This window comes from Ammospiza caudacuta, chromosome 4 (genome assembly GCF_027887145.1).
Source record: "Ammospiza caudacuta isolate bAmmCau1 chromosome 4, bAmmCau1.pri, whole genome shotgun sequence".
NCBI classification, from domain to species: domain Eukaryota; kingdom Metazoa; phylum Chordata; class Aves; order Passeriformes; family Passerellidae; genus Ammospiza; species Ammospiza caudacuta.
In genome coordinates, this window is record NC_080596.1 from 15,853,609 (window position 1) to 15,869,229 (window position 15,621).

General features: G+C 40.7%; 1 protein-coding gene across 9 annotated transcripts in view; it reads right to left on the minus strand.

The window, feature by feature from the left end:
* Positions 1-204: 204 nt before the first annotated feature.
* The window catches only part of PDLIM5 (PDZ and LIM domain 5), a 142,484-nt gene continuing 127,067 nt past the window's right edge, over positions 205-15,621 (minus strand). For all 9 annotated transcript variants that reach the window (XM_058804166.1, XM_058804168.1, XM_058804163.1 and 6 more), the window contains 5 exons: positions 13,960-14,134; positions 6,790-6,970; positions 5,667-5,787; positions 1,443-1,558; positions 205-817 (listed from right to left, as the gene is read on the minus strand). In XM_058804166.1, the coding sequence (XP_058660149.1) occupies positions 728-817; positions 1,443-1,558; positions 5,667-5,787; positions 6,790-6,970; positions 13,960-14,134 (683 nt within the window). In that variant the 3' untranslated portion in view covers positions 205-727. The remainder of the gene's footprint in view (positions 818-1,442; positions 1,559-5,666; positions 5,788-6,789; positions 6,971-13,959; positions 14,135-15,621) is intronic.

Below are 15,621 nucleotides of genomic sequence, written 5' to 3' on the forward strand. Positions count from 1 at the left end.
ATTTTGGCTAGTGTTCTGGTAGTACATGAATTACAGAAAAGTATCCCATTTATGTTTTAAGTGGCATCTTCCAAATATTCTTTTTTACCAGCATAGCCACTTAAATGCTTTGTAAAAACCTCTGTCTCTTGCAAACTCATCAGAAATTCAAGTGCAAAGGCACAGCTACATCTAATTGTGTAGGAAACTTTCTGAATACAAATATCAGATAAAAAAAAAGTTTTGGAACTATATATTTTGTGTAATCTTATCTTTACTTTGAGTTCTTTTTAATGGAGTTTAGCTGCAATACTTCTGGACACACTTAAAAACATTGCTGAAATAAAGTGATTGGGATTGCTGAATCCAAACGCCTTTTATTTCTTGAATAGCAGCAAGACTGAGACCTCTAATATCAGGTATTTACTTTTACAGATGCTTCACTTCTCATAATGAAACAGAGATAAATGTGGTCATAAAATCATGAAATACAATAATGAGTGAAGCACAGAGATAAAGACACACTAATTGTTCGGCTTGGGTGCAATTCCTGATACCTTTCTTTTTATGAAGCAAAATCATAAATGATAAACACTCTGAAAAATTAGTGTACGATCCTTTCTGCAAGTTTCCACATCACTTTTACATTTTAGAAAAATTTGGTATAAATAATTTTAACCAATTATTGAACATGGACATTTTACCCTTTCTGCTCAGTACATTTGTTACACAAGACGAACTCCAAGTTTCAGATGTTGATAGAGTGGGCGTGTTTCTTGCACAGCGGCTTGTCCTTCTTGGAGAAGAAAGTCTGGCCCTCTAAACTGTCACTACATACCTGAAATGGAGTAAGAAACAAAAGAACACCCTATTCAGATGGATTAATTACATTGTAACCATCCAGAATGCCAAATCATGGTATTGTTCTATGCACAAATATATTCAAAGAGTAAGAGTTACATAAAAAGAGGATCCCTAAAAGAAAAGGTAATACTAGTGGCTGGTGTAAGCATAACCTTTCATTAGACAACAGATGCTTAAGTGGGAGCAGAGATAGATTCAGAATTTAAGAAAAGAAACCCCAATCATTAATACAGGGGCTTCTCTTTAAGGTTTTTTTTTGGCCATACAATATTAGCAAGCAATACCTTGGCTACAGTGTCCTTATGTTAAAAACACTCTTACTACTTTGGAAACACAGCCCATTCCCTTAGAACCTTCAACGCTTACTCCGAGGAAGTAAATGCTGAGGGTTAAACGCTGGGATACAGGGCTGCAATCCAGGACACCTTCGCTCACACCCGTGCCAAAGGCTTACAATAGCAACACACCTTCCAAATAACTGGGAAAGCACTCTTTGTTTGGGCTCAGGGGATTGAGAGAGGTTAGAGCTGTTAACTCCCATATGGGTCAGGCTAGCACTGCTGCCAGGGTTTGTTTGAAGGCAGACCAGCTTCACTTACGGAGCATACAAAGCAGGTGTCATGCCAAGTGTGGCCCAGGGCTTCAAGAAACCTGTCTCCAGCTTCAATGGGGAATTCACAGCCACGGCACATGGTACCAAAGAGGGCATAGTAATCTGCAAAGAGATACAAACAGCTTTTAAAGCATATGCAGAAAAGTAGGACTGACCCCTCGAGATCTTTGCTCTTTCACTGGCAATAGATTTGAACTTGCAGAAGTTTGTTAGACTGAGTATACTGAATAAAAAGCTCCTAGATCAAAAGCCTGGGATGTTGACTTCTTGCTAATTCAGTTCTCTTCCTCTTCCTTTCAAATGGGCAATGCTTCCATCTTCCTGGTGTTTCATTTCCTTGAGCTCAACAGAGGGCTGGAGTGGGGGAAATGCACTCCTAGAGAGCACCCACGTGAACTCTACGTGTTCCTTACATTCTCTCCAACTCTGCTTTGAAACCACACCCCAGCTGTTCACACTACAGACCTTCTCAGAGAGTAATAAACTCTGACCTACATTCTGGTACAATTTTTGCCCCAGACTGCACCACTCAAAACTATGTAATCATTAGCCTTCTGTCCTAATTAGAGTCCAGAAATTTGGATCAAGTCAGAATAACTTTCTAGTCACTAAAGTATGTTACATAACTTTTAAAAAAACCAACAAAACAAACCAACAAACCCTTCCTCTTCATTACTGTGAAGAAGCTTCTCCAGCAATCTCAGGGAGCAGGGACTAAAACAAATGGCATTGAACCATTCATTTTCCTTTGCCCAAGTTGTCTGGTCTTTTTCACTTATTTCAACTCTCAAACACCCCATTCTATGAAGCAAATGTTTTATTCCTGCAGAGTGGCATTAGTGCTATAACATGAGAGAATTTGGGGCCTTCACACTACCCCTGGAAAACACATAATGCAAGATTAGTCTTCATAAGATGAACTGCAGTCAAAGTGACAGCCATAATGAAGCTTTGGACTCCATCTACCAGTAACAGAGTGTTACTACCATAGCAACACTGCCTCTGACAGGGAAATTAGATGCCAGGGGTCATTTTCAAAGGAGAATTATAAGGGTGGGAAGCTGTGTAGAAGGGGATTTTGTTTCTCACCTAGAGTGTACACATCTGCTGAAGCTCTAATGCTTACTGCAGCAGAGCCCAGAGGGGACCATCAGATATGCCAAGCCCAAGAGGAAAGTCCTGGTTTTGTTTCCTAAGATAGTGTTTTGTGTGATGACCTCCCTGAAAATGAATCATCATAGGAGACATCTCAACAGGATGGGGAACACAAGTACTCTGGAATAGCAAAGCCCTTGATAGCTGTCGGTGGCAAGCAACTGCTTCACTGATCACCTCCATTAATCCATGCTACTGGAATTAATTTTTAAGTGTTTAAAATGAATGACAAATAAAAACATCAAATGGTAGGACAGACCTGTGCAAAACCCCTGAAGGGAACAGTCTCATGACTGTACTCTTTCAGCTCTTTACATTTGTGATCATACAGAATCTTACTGATATTTTCCTGGTGCCAGCAGTTAAAACCTTTTGTTATTTGGCCTGTGGTTGTGTTGATAAGTTTATTGGCTTTTCTTCTGAAGAAAGGGCAGTAGATAAGGCAGAATGAAGGGCATCAGCTTTCTTTTGCATGCTTGAATTGCAATACCACAGAAGCCTTCCAAGGCAGATTTCTTACACAGTCACATATCAGCACTTCCTGCACACAGCATTTTCAAAATTAGCTACTAACCCTGCACTTAAAAAATGTTCAAAGTTGTAGATATCCAGACTTTTAATTTTAGCCTCAACATCTAAACCCAGAACATTCTGCAGATTAATCCCACTTTAATACTAATAGCTGATGTTGTTATAATTTCAAATACAGATTTAAAATTAGAACTTCCTTTGCACTAGGAAGAAGGAAAGTTGGCAGTGACATTTACTCCTTATTTCTTTAAAATTAGTCAGAGACTCATAACTCCAGCTGGACTGAAAGTCTTTGAAAAATTAATATAACTCAAATTAACATCTAGTTAGTGAGCCAGAGCCATTACAAAGTATCACTGCCAATAACACCTCACAGATTGTGTCTGCATTAACTTGCACTAGAAACTTTTTATCTCAGAAATAAACTTTGCAAGAAGTGTAGTACACTTGACATCTTACCACAGTTTTTCCCGCTCACAGTATAGAAAAAGGCACATTTTGCACAGGAATTGTAACAGTAGCACAAATCAATGCACTGCACAACATGTGGGTCATTTGGTGGCAGGAACAAGAATTGAACCTTAAGAGAACAAATCCTGTCATGAGCTTTCCACCCAAAGGGGAGTTATTGATTCCTCCAGTACTATTTTTGAATCACCAAATGGTTTCAGGATTAGGGGCTTCACATGGCTTCAGGATGAAATTTCACCATGCTGTCACTCCGGAGGATGCCACTCATATACCCGTTTCCTCTGCTGCTCCACAAATTCAATAGGAGCAACACCCTACCCTACATTTGTCACCAAGTTAGCAATAACCTACTGTGTCCTTTTGTATCAGCCAACATCTCATTAAAGCAGCTCTTACAAGAGAAATTTTGGATAAACTGGCCTACTTCCCTCATGCTCACAGTACCTAGCACTCTCCCTGGCATGCGCTGTGAACAACTCTGGGATCAGCTCAGAAGGAAATCTAAGAGGTCATTAGAATTTCATGCTAAATCTTTTCTAGCCAATCCACTTCTACAAACTGCAACATTCCTAAGAGTGGAAGGAAAACCGTAACAAGGGTCCAATTGACAGCTCCAACACAGCATGCATTGTGAAAACAGATAATTTTGATACAATTTTGTCTCTTTTCCATTTTGTGGGAATTCTTTTACAAATTGCTTATTTCTTTCCTAGCTCAGAAGAGTACATGGAAAGTTTTAAGCTAACTAGAAAACCAACTTAAATAAACACTGTTCAAACTGATAATAATAGGTTGGCAAGAGGCTCAGCATGGCCTGGCAATGTCCACTCACAGCCCATAAAGCCACCTGTATCCTGGGCTACACCACAAGAGGAGTGGCCAGCAGGCAAGGGAAGGATTCTGAACCATCTACTTCACTGGAAGTCCTGCACCCAGTTATAGGGTTCCCAAGATGGGATGGGTGTGGACCTGCTGGAGCAAGTCCAGAGAAGGTGACACAGATGCTCACAGGAATGGAGCACTTCTCCTTTGAGGAAATGCTCAAAGAATTGTGGTTGTTCAGCCCAGGAGAAGGCTCCAGGCAGACCTTACAGAACCTTCCAGAACCTGAAATGGGCCTATAGGAAAGCTGTAGAGGGACATATTATAAAGACAAGTAGTGATAGGACAAGGGGGAATAGCTTTAAGCTGAAAGAGTACATTTATATTGGATAATAGGAAGACATTTAGACATTTTTTTACTGTGAGGGTGGTGAGGCACTGGAACAGGTTGCCCAGAGCAGCTATGGATTCCTTGTTCCTGGAGATGTTCAAGGCCAGCTGGATGGGGCTTTGAGCAGCATGCTCTAGTGGGAGGCGTTGGCAGAGGGGTTGGAACCAGATGATCTTTAAGGTTCCTTCCAACCCAAACTACTTTATGATTTTATAAAAAATGTTATGATTAGTTGGAAGTGCTAAAAACTAAACCAGAAATGCCCTGAACTTCTAGGCCACATTGTTCATGTAATATTGCTCATCAGGCTTTCAAGCACTCTAATTGAATCACTGTATTTTTCCCCTGACAGTTTTTTATCCTTGATCCTGCAAAAAACTATCTGGACAGACTGTTTACTCTTGGAAGCCCCTCAGGCTGTGAAAAAGGCTATTCAGAGAAAACCACATTACTCCACTGGCATTTGCTTGTGTTGGGTAAGTAAGCAGATTCACATATATTCAGATTACTTTAAAGCCAACCAGAAAGTCACCTTAAAATTAACACTTTGATGTATCACTGATACACCAGCTGAGGACTTAACAGGAATAAGTAAAAATCAGTGACAAGAAGCCTGCTGCTGCTGAAGCTGATGAAGGAATCCTCACCAACTCCTCCTGCTGCAAACTAAAGGGTCTACAGCAGCAGTTATTGCTTTGAATTGACATATCCAAGTTACATGAAATTGCTGGGGTGCTTCTAATGTGTAGCTTGAGAAAAGGGAATTAATTTTTTTCCCAACCTTACTGAGCTCTGCTTTCCTGCACAGCTGCAGTAAACTTTGGTTGTGTTGCTTCTTACCCGTCTCACAGTAGGGATCACCATCTTCTAAGTGAAAAACATTATTGCGGATGGGGTTATGACAGGCCACACACACGAAGCAGGAAACGTGCCAAGTTTGTTTCAAAGCATTTATTACTTCCTGTGGGGATTAGAAAAAGTGTTAGGAACACATTATTTCGATGTGATGACTAGAACTGTGGTAGCCATGCCTCCACACTTGATTCATTTCAAGAACACTTCGTTTCCTGCTGCTACTTTGAAAATGGGTTGTGCACACAAGTTCTGCGATATTAAACTTAATGAAGTGCTTTATTTATGGTACATCTCCTTATTTTTCATGAGCAATCCTTTGGGGTCTTTGGAAGGTTTGACACAGAGTTGGACATGTTTTAACAACTCATTTGTTCAAATTCTTAATTTTAATCAGGATCTCACCCACAATGGGCCCCTGAAATAAGAAAAGCAGCATCTCTCCCTTTTCTTGAAGTCAGTGAAGAGTTAATCAGAAGATATTACAAAGAAAATTATGACTGCTCTGTGCTGTTTTGGAAGATGCTATAGTGCCAAATATGACTTGAGAATTGTGCTGCCAGAGCCCTGCATGACCCCAGTTAGACAAGAATGCAGACACATTGCTGTCTGCAGTGAAACAGCAGCCGATCAGCTGGCAGGCTCAAATGAGCAATATCAGAACCCAGTAAGAGAACACGTCTTTCCATCTACATTAACACTGGAAATATTTCAGCACTTCTCATCCAGCAGGCAGTGTGTTCTTAATGCTCAGTTCACCTAAGGAGGATTTTTCCTTTTACTTCCCTCCCCCACTTCTCATTCTGTAAAAAGCTGCCAATTAAAAGCAAGTTGCTCAGGAAAATTTGGTACTGAACAGCTTCACGAGAACAGGAGCTGAGCTTAGGAGAGCCAAGGAGCCTACAGCACCTTGTCTCAAAGACATCGAAAAGGTTCAACATTAGAAGATCCAAAGGTGTATTTTGTATGTAATGAGAGTAGAAAAGTGTGTCAAGAGTATATTTGAAAGAATGAAGACTGGGCCAGGTAAAATGGAATTTCATAGCAGAGAAGCACTGAACACACTGATTATTGCTGCCACCACAGAACAGGCCACTTGCTGGTCACTTACCCCAAGGATCTTCCTCTGGCACTTTGAACACTCAGGGGCAAAGAACTTCTCATAGCAGACCTCACAATACAGCATCCCTTTCTCTTCCACAAACCCTATGTAAGCCATGGAGGTTTTGCAGTGGGCACAGTTAAACTCCTCTGGATGCCATGACTTTCCCAAAGCCACCAAGAAGGGTCCTCTGATTAGAAAGAAGAGATATTGTCAGCAAAAGCACACGGGCTGGCTCCTGCAAAAGCTGTTAATAGATTTATCTGCAAAAGCTCTGTGCCATTATGACACTGTTCACACACATACATTGCTCCATCCCTCTTTACTCCTACAGGCTCTAAGAAAGCTCCAAGTGTTGACTGTATCCATCTCAATTGAACACTCTCCTAGAAATGCCTGCCCACAATAAACACTAATTCTTTTCACTTCACTGCATTTCAAAAATCTTATTTTAGAACTACATTAAATAGAGTGCTGAAATGTCTGCCAGGAAAGTGAAGAAGAATGTTTTCCATGTTCCCAATTCCATCTATTGCAAAGAGATTTGACTCAGTAACATGATCAGCTCCCCTATAGTCTGCCTTCATATTGAGACTACAAATATAAGTAGACTTGACCCCACTAGGAGCAGGTAACATCAGTTTCTTCTGAGACAAAAATTCAATCGCTGTTCCTTCCAACAAGTTTCTTACAGGATAATCCATCCTAGTTATAGTAAGATATTTTTTGTACTAAAATAGGTCCATTTTTTTCCCAAACAGGCAGCTTCCTCTAATACCATTTATCTGGTTAATGCAATGCAGTTAATAAGAAAAGAAATTTTCACAAAAAAAAATCTCAGTTTGTAACTCATGAATCCCAGGTATATATCGTCTTTATATTCATCTGAAAATATATTCAGAATGTTAATCTCTTTAGTGAACATATTTACTTCAAAGAGGTGCCTCCAAGGTCCGACCAACACTCAACTTTCCAGAATTTAGGTTTCAGATGAACTTTGTGGTTCATCTCCCTCACCAGATTTCCTGTTTTTCCAACACACTAATAAAGATGTAATTCTTTCAAGCAGTGAAAAGTGAAAAGATGTAATTCTTACTGGTTTTTTTTCTGATCTAATGCTGCACTTAAAAAAACCTGAAAAGTACTAATACGATCACCTGCTGCTAAACATTTTTTTAGAAATCAAGTAAGGTACAAGAACATTTTTGTGTAAGATTTTCATATGAATAAAGGAACAGCAATAAAGAAAAAAAACCAAAACCACCCCCCCCCCCCGCCCCAATCCACCTTGAAATTTGCTTTTGTTGACTCTAAAATGGAAATATAAGTGGGCTGAGGACAGAGGGCAATTTCATCAAGGATAGAGTGTAAAGACTGTAATTTTTCTTCTACATTTTCTCTGGCAATGCTACGTATTTTTAGCAGGATGAGAAGTCCGAGACAAGGGACTCAAACAGACTTAGGATAGCCTCAAAGATTTAGGATAACCCGAAGACCTTGTAAGATGATGAACATACTTTAGTCTGGGCCAGTTTCTTTTATTCACCCCTGTTTATTGGAGGGAACAGAGTGGAAAAGGGCTCCTGAAGAGAAGCTTTAAGGCAGGAGCTGGGGCTGAGTGCAGCTCTCCAGCCCCTCTCCCAGCGGATGCCTGAGCAGTGCAAACACTGACCTAACCCGATACCCTCCCACTGCTCTACAAGCACCTTTTTACATCAATGCCCTTTCAGTTATGTACTGATCAAACAATACAGGCCCTTATGTACAACAAAGTGCCCTCAGAGCGCCGTGTCAGCACAGGCTAATTTAACAGATTCATTAACACGGGGCTGACACTAAAGATGCTCTGCTGGCTCCAGGTAGGATCGAGTTTCTGGCCATCTGCACTGAAATGACAGGCTCGGCTCTGCAATGGGAAGCAGGCATGCCAGCAACAGGAGGAGAAGGAATTTTTACATCTGCTGCATTTAGCTCTCCAGAGTTTACAGCCCTGACATGTTGAGGTCAGCCACTCAGGACAGTGCTCAGGAGCGCAGACAGACCAGGAACAGCCTGAGAGCACACCTATGGAGCTCCTCTCCCAAAGCCCCCAGACAGCTGGGGCTGTGCCCTGCACAATGTCTGTGAGGTGTTCCATTAGTGCGCTGGCTCCCTGTGCACACATGTCCAGAGGAACACTTTCTAAACACAATTTTACTTTCAATCAGGCCGCAGTTTAAACATGTCAAGCTGATACTGCGGCTTAATGATTCCTGCAACTTAAAAGCTGTCCAAAGCACATGGAAGAAAAAAAAAAAAAAAAAAGAAGAAGAAGAAAAAAAATACCTGCCATGTAAAATACACTAAAACATGATATTCAGAACTTGGAGGTGTTCCCAGTCTCTGCATAATTTTGCCATCAAAATGATAGCTTCCAGTAATGAAAGGTATTTATTTCCTCCATTAACTTGAAAAGGACTTTAAAGCCCCAATTTGAGAAAGGGGCAGGATGCCCACTCTCACGCAATGGGACAGAAGTATCTAGGGGGATGCAATGCTAGGAACATGGCTGTAGATTCTTCATCCTTCACTTCCTCCCCATTTAATATCAAAACTAATAAAAATCCCACATGCCTCCATCAACTAGAACATATTTGTAAAAGCAGTGCTAAAAACGCACGTTTCTACTGTCCAAATGGGATATGGGATGACCGAACTGGCAACAGCTGGCCATGAGTGTGCCTCTACCCCAGGCTACTCTGACATTCTGAGCATTTCTGAACAAATTTCTGGCATTACCACCTAGACCACGTGAACAGAACTCAGAGATGAAAACAAACTAGTCATTTATTTATTATTTTTTGGAAAGAGATTCTGATTGATTCACAGGAGTATTTGCAGAGTCTAATGCTCTAAAGGTACATTATTTTAGTAGTCACCTCAGACATCTGGGTTCTGCATGTAACAATGATACTGGGGCAAAGTGAAAGGAGAAGTGAGCAACATGAAGAAAACATAAGTGCAATTTCAATTATTTAATGCTCACAACTGAACATAACTTCATCAGTATGATCGTGATGTATTTTATTAGTACACCAGTAATTTAGTTTCTCATGTGGCTTGTATTATGATAGTAAGCCAGAACTGAAATTTGATAGTAGAGAGATCAAAAAGGCTTTCCTTTTTCTAGGAATCTGCTAGGAAGGCCAATCAGTTCACAGTTAACCATACAGCAGTTCTACATTCTTGGAAGTTTCTTCTCCTCCTCCCCTGAAAATGCCACAGTGTACAATTTGTGTACAGGAGATGCTGAAGGGAAGCACCATTTATACTTTTTCCTTTGTGCTTTTTGCCTTTAAAAACAATTAGGATTTATGAAAAGGTGACAAAGCCAAGTCATCATTCACAGCAGCCATGCCAAAGGGTATGTTCTCAATGGCAATCCAGAGAAAACACATTTGGACTTCAAAGGAAGAGCCAGCTCTGCAGTGCAGAACTTGGTAAGGCTGTCTGGGAACCAGAAGTCTTCATCAGGAAATGCCAGAAGTCTGCCAGACCGTCACAGCAAGTAGATCAAGTGAAATTCAGTTTACCTCCAGCTTTGATTCTTTTAGACATGGAAAGAAAAGCTTACTTAATGAAGCTTTGGAAAAAACTGGAACCTTCAGACAATCACTGTGTGAATAATTGAAGATATATTAAAAAGTTATAAGGTATCTCTAAGAAAGGTTTTGGCTCATCCAGCCACGGTTATTCTATGCCTGAGTGTAAAGTAACCAACCCCAGAATGCATTTTGGCTTCAAAACAGATGTACAATGCAATGCCATTTGATCCTCCTCCTACCTTTTCATAGGTAAAGCTACCACTGAGGGCATGAAGTGTAATTATGCTAAAACTTGAACTCAAAATGCCATTGCAGTCTCCCACATCCACTGTATGCTGTCAACATGAGGCATATTTGGCATTGATTAATGCACATCAACTCATCTCGGAACACTTGCCTTTAATAATTGAGCAGGCATTTAACATATGAAGAAATATAAGGATTTAAACACCAACAGCAAATTACAAAGAAGTCAGATGTGGGTACCAATTACTATTCATGAAAAGGTGTCGCTTACAAGAGGTGACAATGGCTTAAGCACAGTCAAGTGAGGTCTCTGCAGTTTGCCCTCACTATCCACTAAGGAGTAAATGTTGCTCCACAGACCAACAGACTGCCCTACTTGAAGGGCAGCAGCTCATCTCTTTTTTGTGATCCAAATGGGGGAGCGGGGAGCAGCAGAAAGTGATTTAAGGGCCAAGAGGAGAGGGGATCTGCTCAGGACTGAGACCCCACAGCACAGAGCACAGCACTCCCTGATAAACCATGACTGCTGTAAAAGGCAAGGAAGCCTATTGTATGAAAGATGGAGCATATAAGTGCACTTTGTGTTTGGTTTAAAACTAAAATAACAGCACAAAAAAAGAAAATTAATAGTTTCTTGCATGTTATTTACTGGACACAAATCCAAATCCCAGAGAACAAAAAGGATAGAATACTAAAGACAGATAGAATTATTATATGAGCCAAACTGTTCAAGGAATCAGATGAATCTCACCCCAAGAATAAATATACTTTTTCTGATATTAATCTTTGATTTTTCAATGAAGTAAAAAAATTAGATTAAGATGCATAAGGTGCACCTGTGTTGGGAATGTGTATAAGTATTTTCTATTGCTTCATGGGGGTTAGGTTCATATATTTTTATTTTATTTCCTTGATGTATCCAGTGGAAGTAGGAATAACTTTTCCAAAACATCACAGATCCATTAGTAAAGAGTCTTGTAAAATTAACCCTGAACTGGTAGTGAACGACCACAACAGAAATCTCATGGAAGCAAACTAGCTGGACTCAGTTCACCCCTAAAGACCAAGTGATTGCATTGGCTGGTTCTGATGTAGAATCCAAGCCAGAGCCCAAGAGGCTACAAAAACCCATGGTGGAAAGGCTGATTTTCTATTATAATGAATGAAAATTAGACAGCTCATGGAGTTCCTCATTTTTCAGAACTTTACAATCAATAAAAATCTCTTTCTTTAGTCTTGGTGAAACATAATGCAGGCTCTCTTATTTTGTCCACTGAAAACATGGGATATAGATAAATAAATATAAAATTACTATTAAAAAAAATTACTTTCCCCTTATAGTTTAACAATACAAATGACTGAATAAGCAAGAAGAAAACACTTTGGAAGAATCCATTTTTTTCAATAATCCTACGAGATTTCTATTTTAGGGAAAATAAAATGCAAGGTGGATGAAAACGAGGATGATTTGCACATTGGCAATACAAGCAATTACAACTCCCTGAATGAGACAATGATGACTAATTGTCAGAAATCACTGACTGAACAATGCAATCCAGATTCAATTCTTCTTCCACACAAAATTCTAGCTAATGGTAGCATATCTTATGGGATCAGCAGAACTTATTTAACTTAATCTCTATTGACAAACTTGTGTTTGTGTTGTACCCATGTCATACAAGTCAAGGACAATAGCTACCATAATGTCCAAAGGCCAGGGAGCCCATCAGAGAGCTTGAAATCCAGCAATACAGTAAATTATTATCAATCCAGTCCTAGTAATTGTTAAAACATGACTTGCTTTTCTTCTATGGATGTTATTTTTCTTCTTCTCAGTTAGAAATTACACTTTAGAAATCAACATTAGTCTTTCTATGGCTATGCTCTCTGTTTGGTTTCCAACCAGCTAATAGTCCCAATTCTATTGCAATGGGTGAAATGAAAACTAACTTGCTTATTTTTCTTTGATCTTACGTTTACTCCATTCCATCCAGCTTTCTGGTTCTCTGTAAAATGGACTGTAGGACTGTGATTGTGAGCAGTTCACAATATTTTTCCTCCAAACCAGTTTCATTTTCAGTTTTGTTAGATAAACCACACATGAAAACAGTGTTCTACATTACCAAAATGAAGCCTTAAACCACTTGTGACCAAAGAATCAAAACCCACAAAAGCAAAACAAAGCCCTGCTGTGAGAGAGGCTGCAGGATGAACAGAATCCTAGAATGATTTAGGTTGGAAAAGACCTGTAAGTTCATACGGTACAACTGTTCACTCAGCACTGCCAAGTCCACCACTGGGCCATGTTCCTAAGTGCCACATCTACACATCTTTTAAACACCTCCAGGACAGTGACTCTAAGACCTCCCTGAGCAGCCTGTTCGAGGGCTGGACAACCCTATTGGTGAAAAAAAATTTCCTACTGTCCAATCTAAACTTCCCCTCACATCTTGTGGCTATGTCCTATCACATGCTAAACATTATTTCCATAATGATAAAAGAATGATAAAAAGTACTATTGACTGCTGACCTGACTATGAACCTGTTGACTCCTTTGGACCAACCTCCAGATCACTGCAAGCTCCTTTCAGGCAGCTGTAGAGAGGGGTAAGGTCCTCGCTGAGCCTTCTTTTCTCCAGGCTGAACACCACCAGCTCCCTCAGCTGCTCCTCACAGGATTTGCGCTGCAGACCCTTTCCCAGCTCTGTTGCCCTTCTCTGGACATGCTCCAGCACCTCAATGTCCTTCTTGCAGTGAGCTGCCCAGAACTGGACACAGGATTTGAGGTGTGGTCTCCAGTGCTGAGTACAGGGGGACAATCAGTGCCCTGGTCCTGCTGGCCACACTGTTGCTGATACAGGCCAGGATGTCACTGGCCTTCTTGGCCACCTGGGCATGCTGATGGCTCATGTTCTGCTGCTGCTGATCAGCATCCCCAGGTCCTTTTCAGGCAGGCAGCTTTCCAGCTACTCTGTCCAAGCCTGTAGTGATGCCTGGGGTTGTTGTGACCCAAATGAAAGACACGGGGCTTTGCTTTACTGAACCTCACAAAACTGACCTCAGCTCATTGATCCAGCCTGTCCAGATCCCTCCGCAGGGCCTTCCCACACTCCAACAGAGGAACACTCCTGCCCAACTTAGCCACCTGCAAGTGTGACTCTGTGTGCCCTTGGTCCCAGTCTGCACCATTGATTAAGATATTAAGCAGCACATGCTCCAATACTGAGCCTTGGGAGCAACCCTGGTGGCCAGTGGCCAGCTGGATTTCACTCATTCATGACCACTCTCTGGGCCTGGCCAGAGAGGCAGTTCTACACTCCCCAAAAGTGCCCCAGCAAGCAATCCCCACCTGATGACCTGGTTGCAGTGTGCACACATGGGAGTGCGCTTCCCCGCTGGAATATGCTCCGCCCGCTGAACCAGCGTGTCCTGCTCCTTCAGCTGAGGTGTTGGTGCCGCTTTTTCACTCGAGGCAGTCGTTCCAGGGGACTTAATACTGTTTGATGTCCATCCACTGACAGGCGCTGGGGAAAGAATGCCAAAAGTTTTTAGAGGCCCATCTTTCAGTACCAAGTAAATGAACTTGAAACACAAGCAACCAACAGCATTTGTCTAACATCATTATCCAGTGTATACTTGCCTCCTTAAAGGAACATATTAAAAAGCACTCATTTTCCCCTCCTCCCCCAATAAGTTCCCAAGAAAGTCCTACCTACTTTATGAAATGTCTGTGAAATAACACAGAATGGTTTTGGCTAACTTAAGAGAGGTAGTGGACAAATTTTAACATGTTGAAGAAGTTAGGTAAAAGCATATACAATCTGTGAAGGCATTTTTTTGTTTTAGATACAAAAGCTGAAGCCAAGAACATCAGTATATGAATAGAGGCAGGAGAAAATGACATACCTACTCAAAAAATTCCACAGTGAGTGCAATAGATCATACATCATTACTAACATGTTAAACAAGAACATGCATTCAATACAACATGTGTAGGAATTTAAACTAGAGTACTGCATAAGCAAAATTTGTTTCTACATTGAAATTAAACAGTGGTCTAGATCAGTGGATTCTGCCAATCTGAAGCACTCCAAAGGTCATGTTCACATCCTCCTTATAAAAGTATGACACAAATGACATTTTCAGAAATGTATACGCTACACACTTCCATGTGTACTCGGGGTTTTAGAGCTGGAGAACAGACATAAGGTTTTATGGAGTTTGAGAAATGCATTTACAAAATGAAAGGCACAAATGAAACTTGTAAGCGTAGTGAAGAAACAAGCAGTCCTCTGCTTTTCTTTTCCCTCTACTGATATACGTACCTTGGTAACATACAAGCTACAACAACATAGGTTTTATGGGAGCAGTTATTCCTGTCAAGAGGAGGTATCTTTCTTTTTCAAGTACATTATAAAAAAGCCCACACTTCCATAGCCTTTTGTTTGCAACCACAGGCAAAAGAAACCTGAAGTGTTTACTTGGTGCCCTATCTTGAGTGCAGCTTTGCTAAAGCTTGTAAATCAAAGAATGAAATGAAGACTGGAGTGGAAATTCAGAGGCAAACAACCACGCAATGACTGAGACACTGGACAGTGCAGGATGATGCTTCTGCTGCAAAGATGCAGCTCTCCAACACCAGGATCAAGGCATTGGTATGAAGCTTTGCCAAAAATCTAGTTTGTGGTGCTGTAATCTTTGTGCTATTTGTCCCCTCTTGTTTGTCATATCTTCCAGGGGAAAAAATGAAAAATTGTTTCTCTTCATCTCCATTAATGCAATGCTGATCAGCCTCTGTTCTACAGAAAAGTTGCAAGTACTTTTCAGGCAAAACACTGCATTCCTTGCTGAAAGAGAAGTGCCATACTAATTCACAGAGAAGACAGATTTAAGCAACACTGAATCCACAGAAAATCCAATGTAATTGCCAATATTGTGCTATTTACAGAATATAGCTAAGCACTACACAATTTAATCAAAACACTACCATGAACTTTAGCAAGCCCCTCCT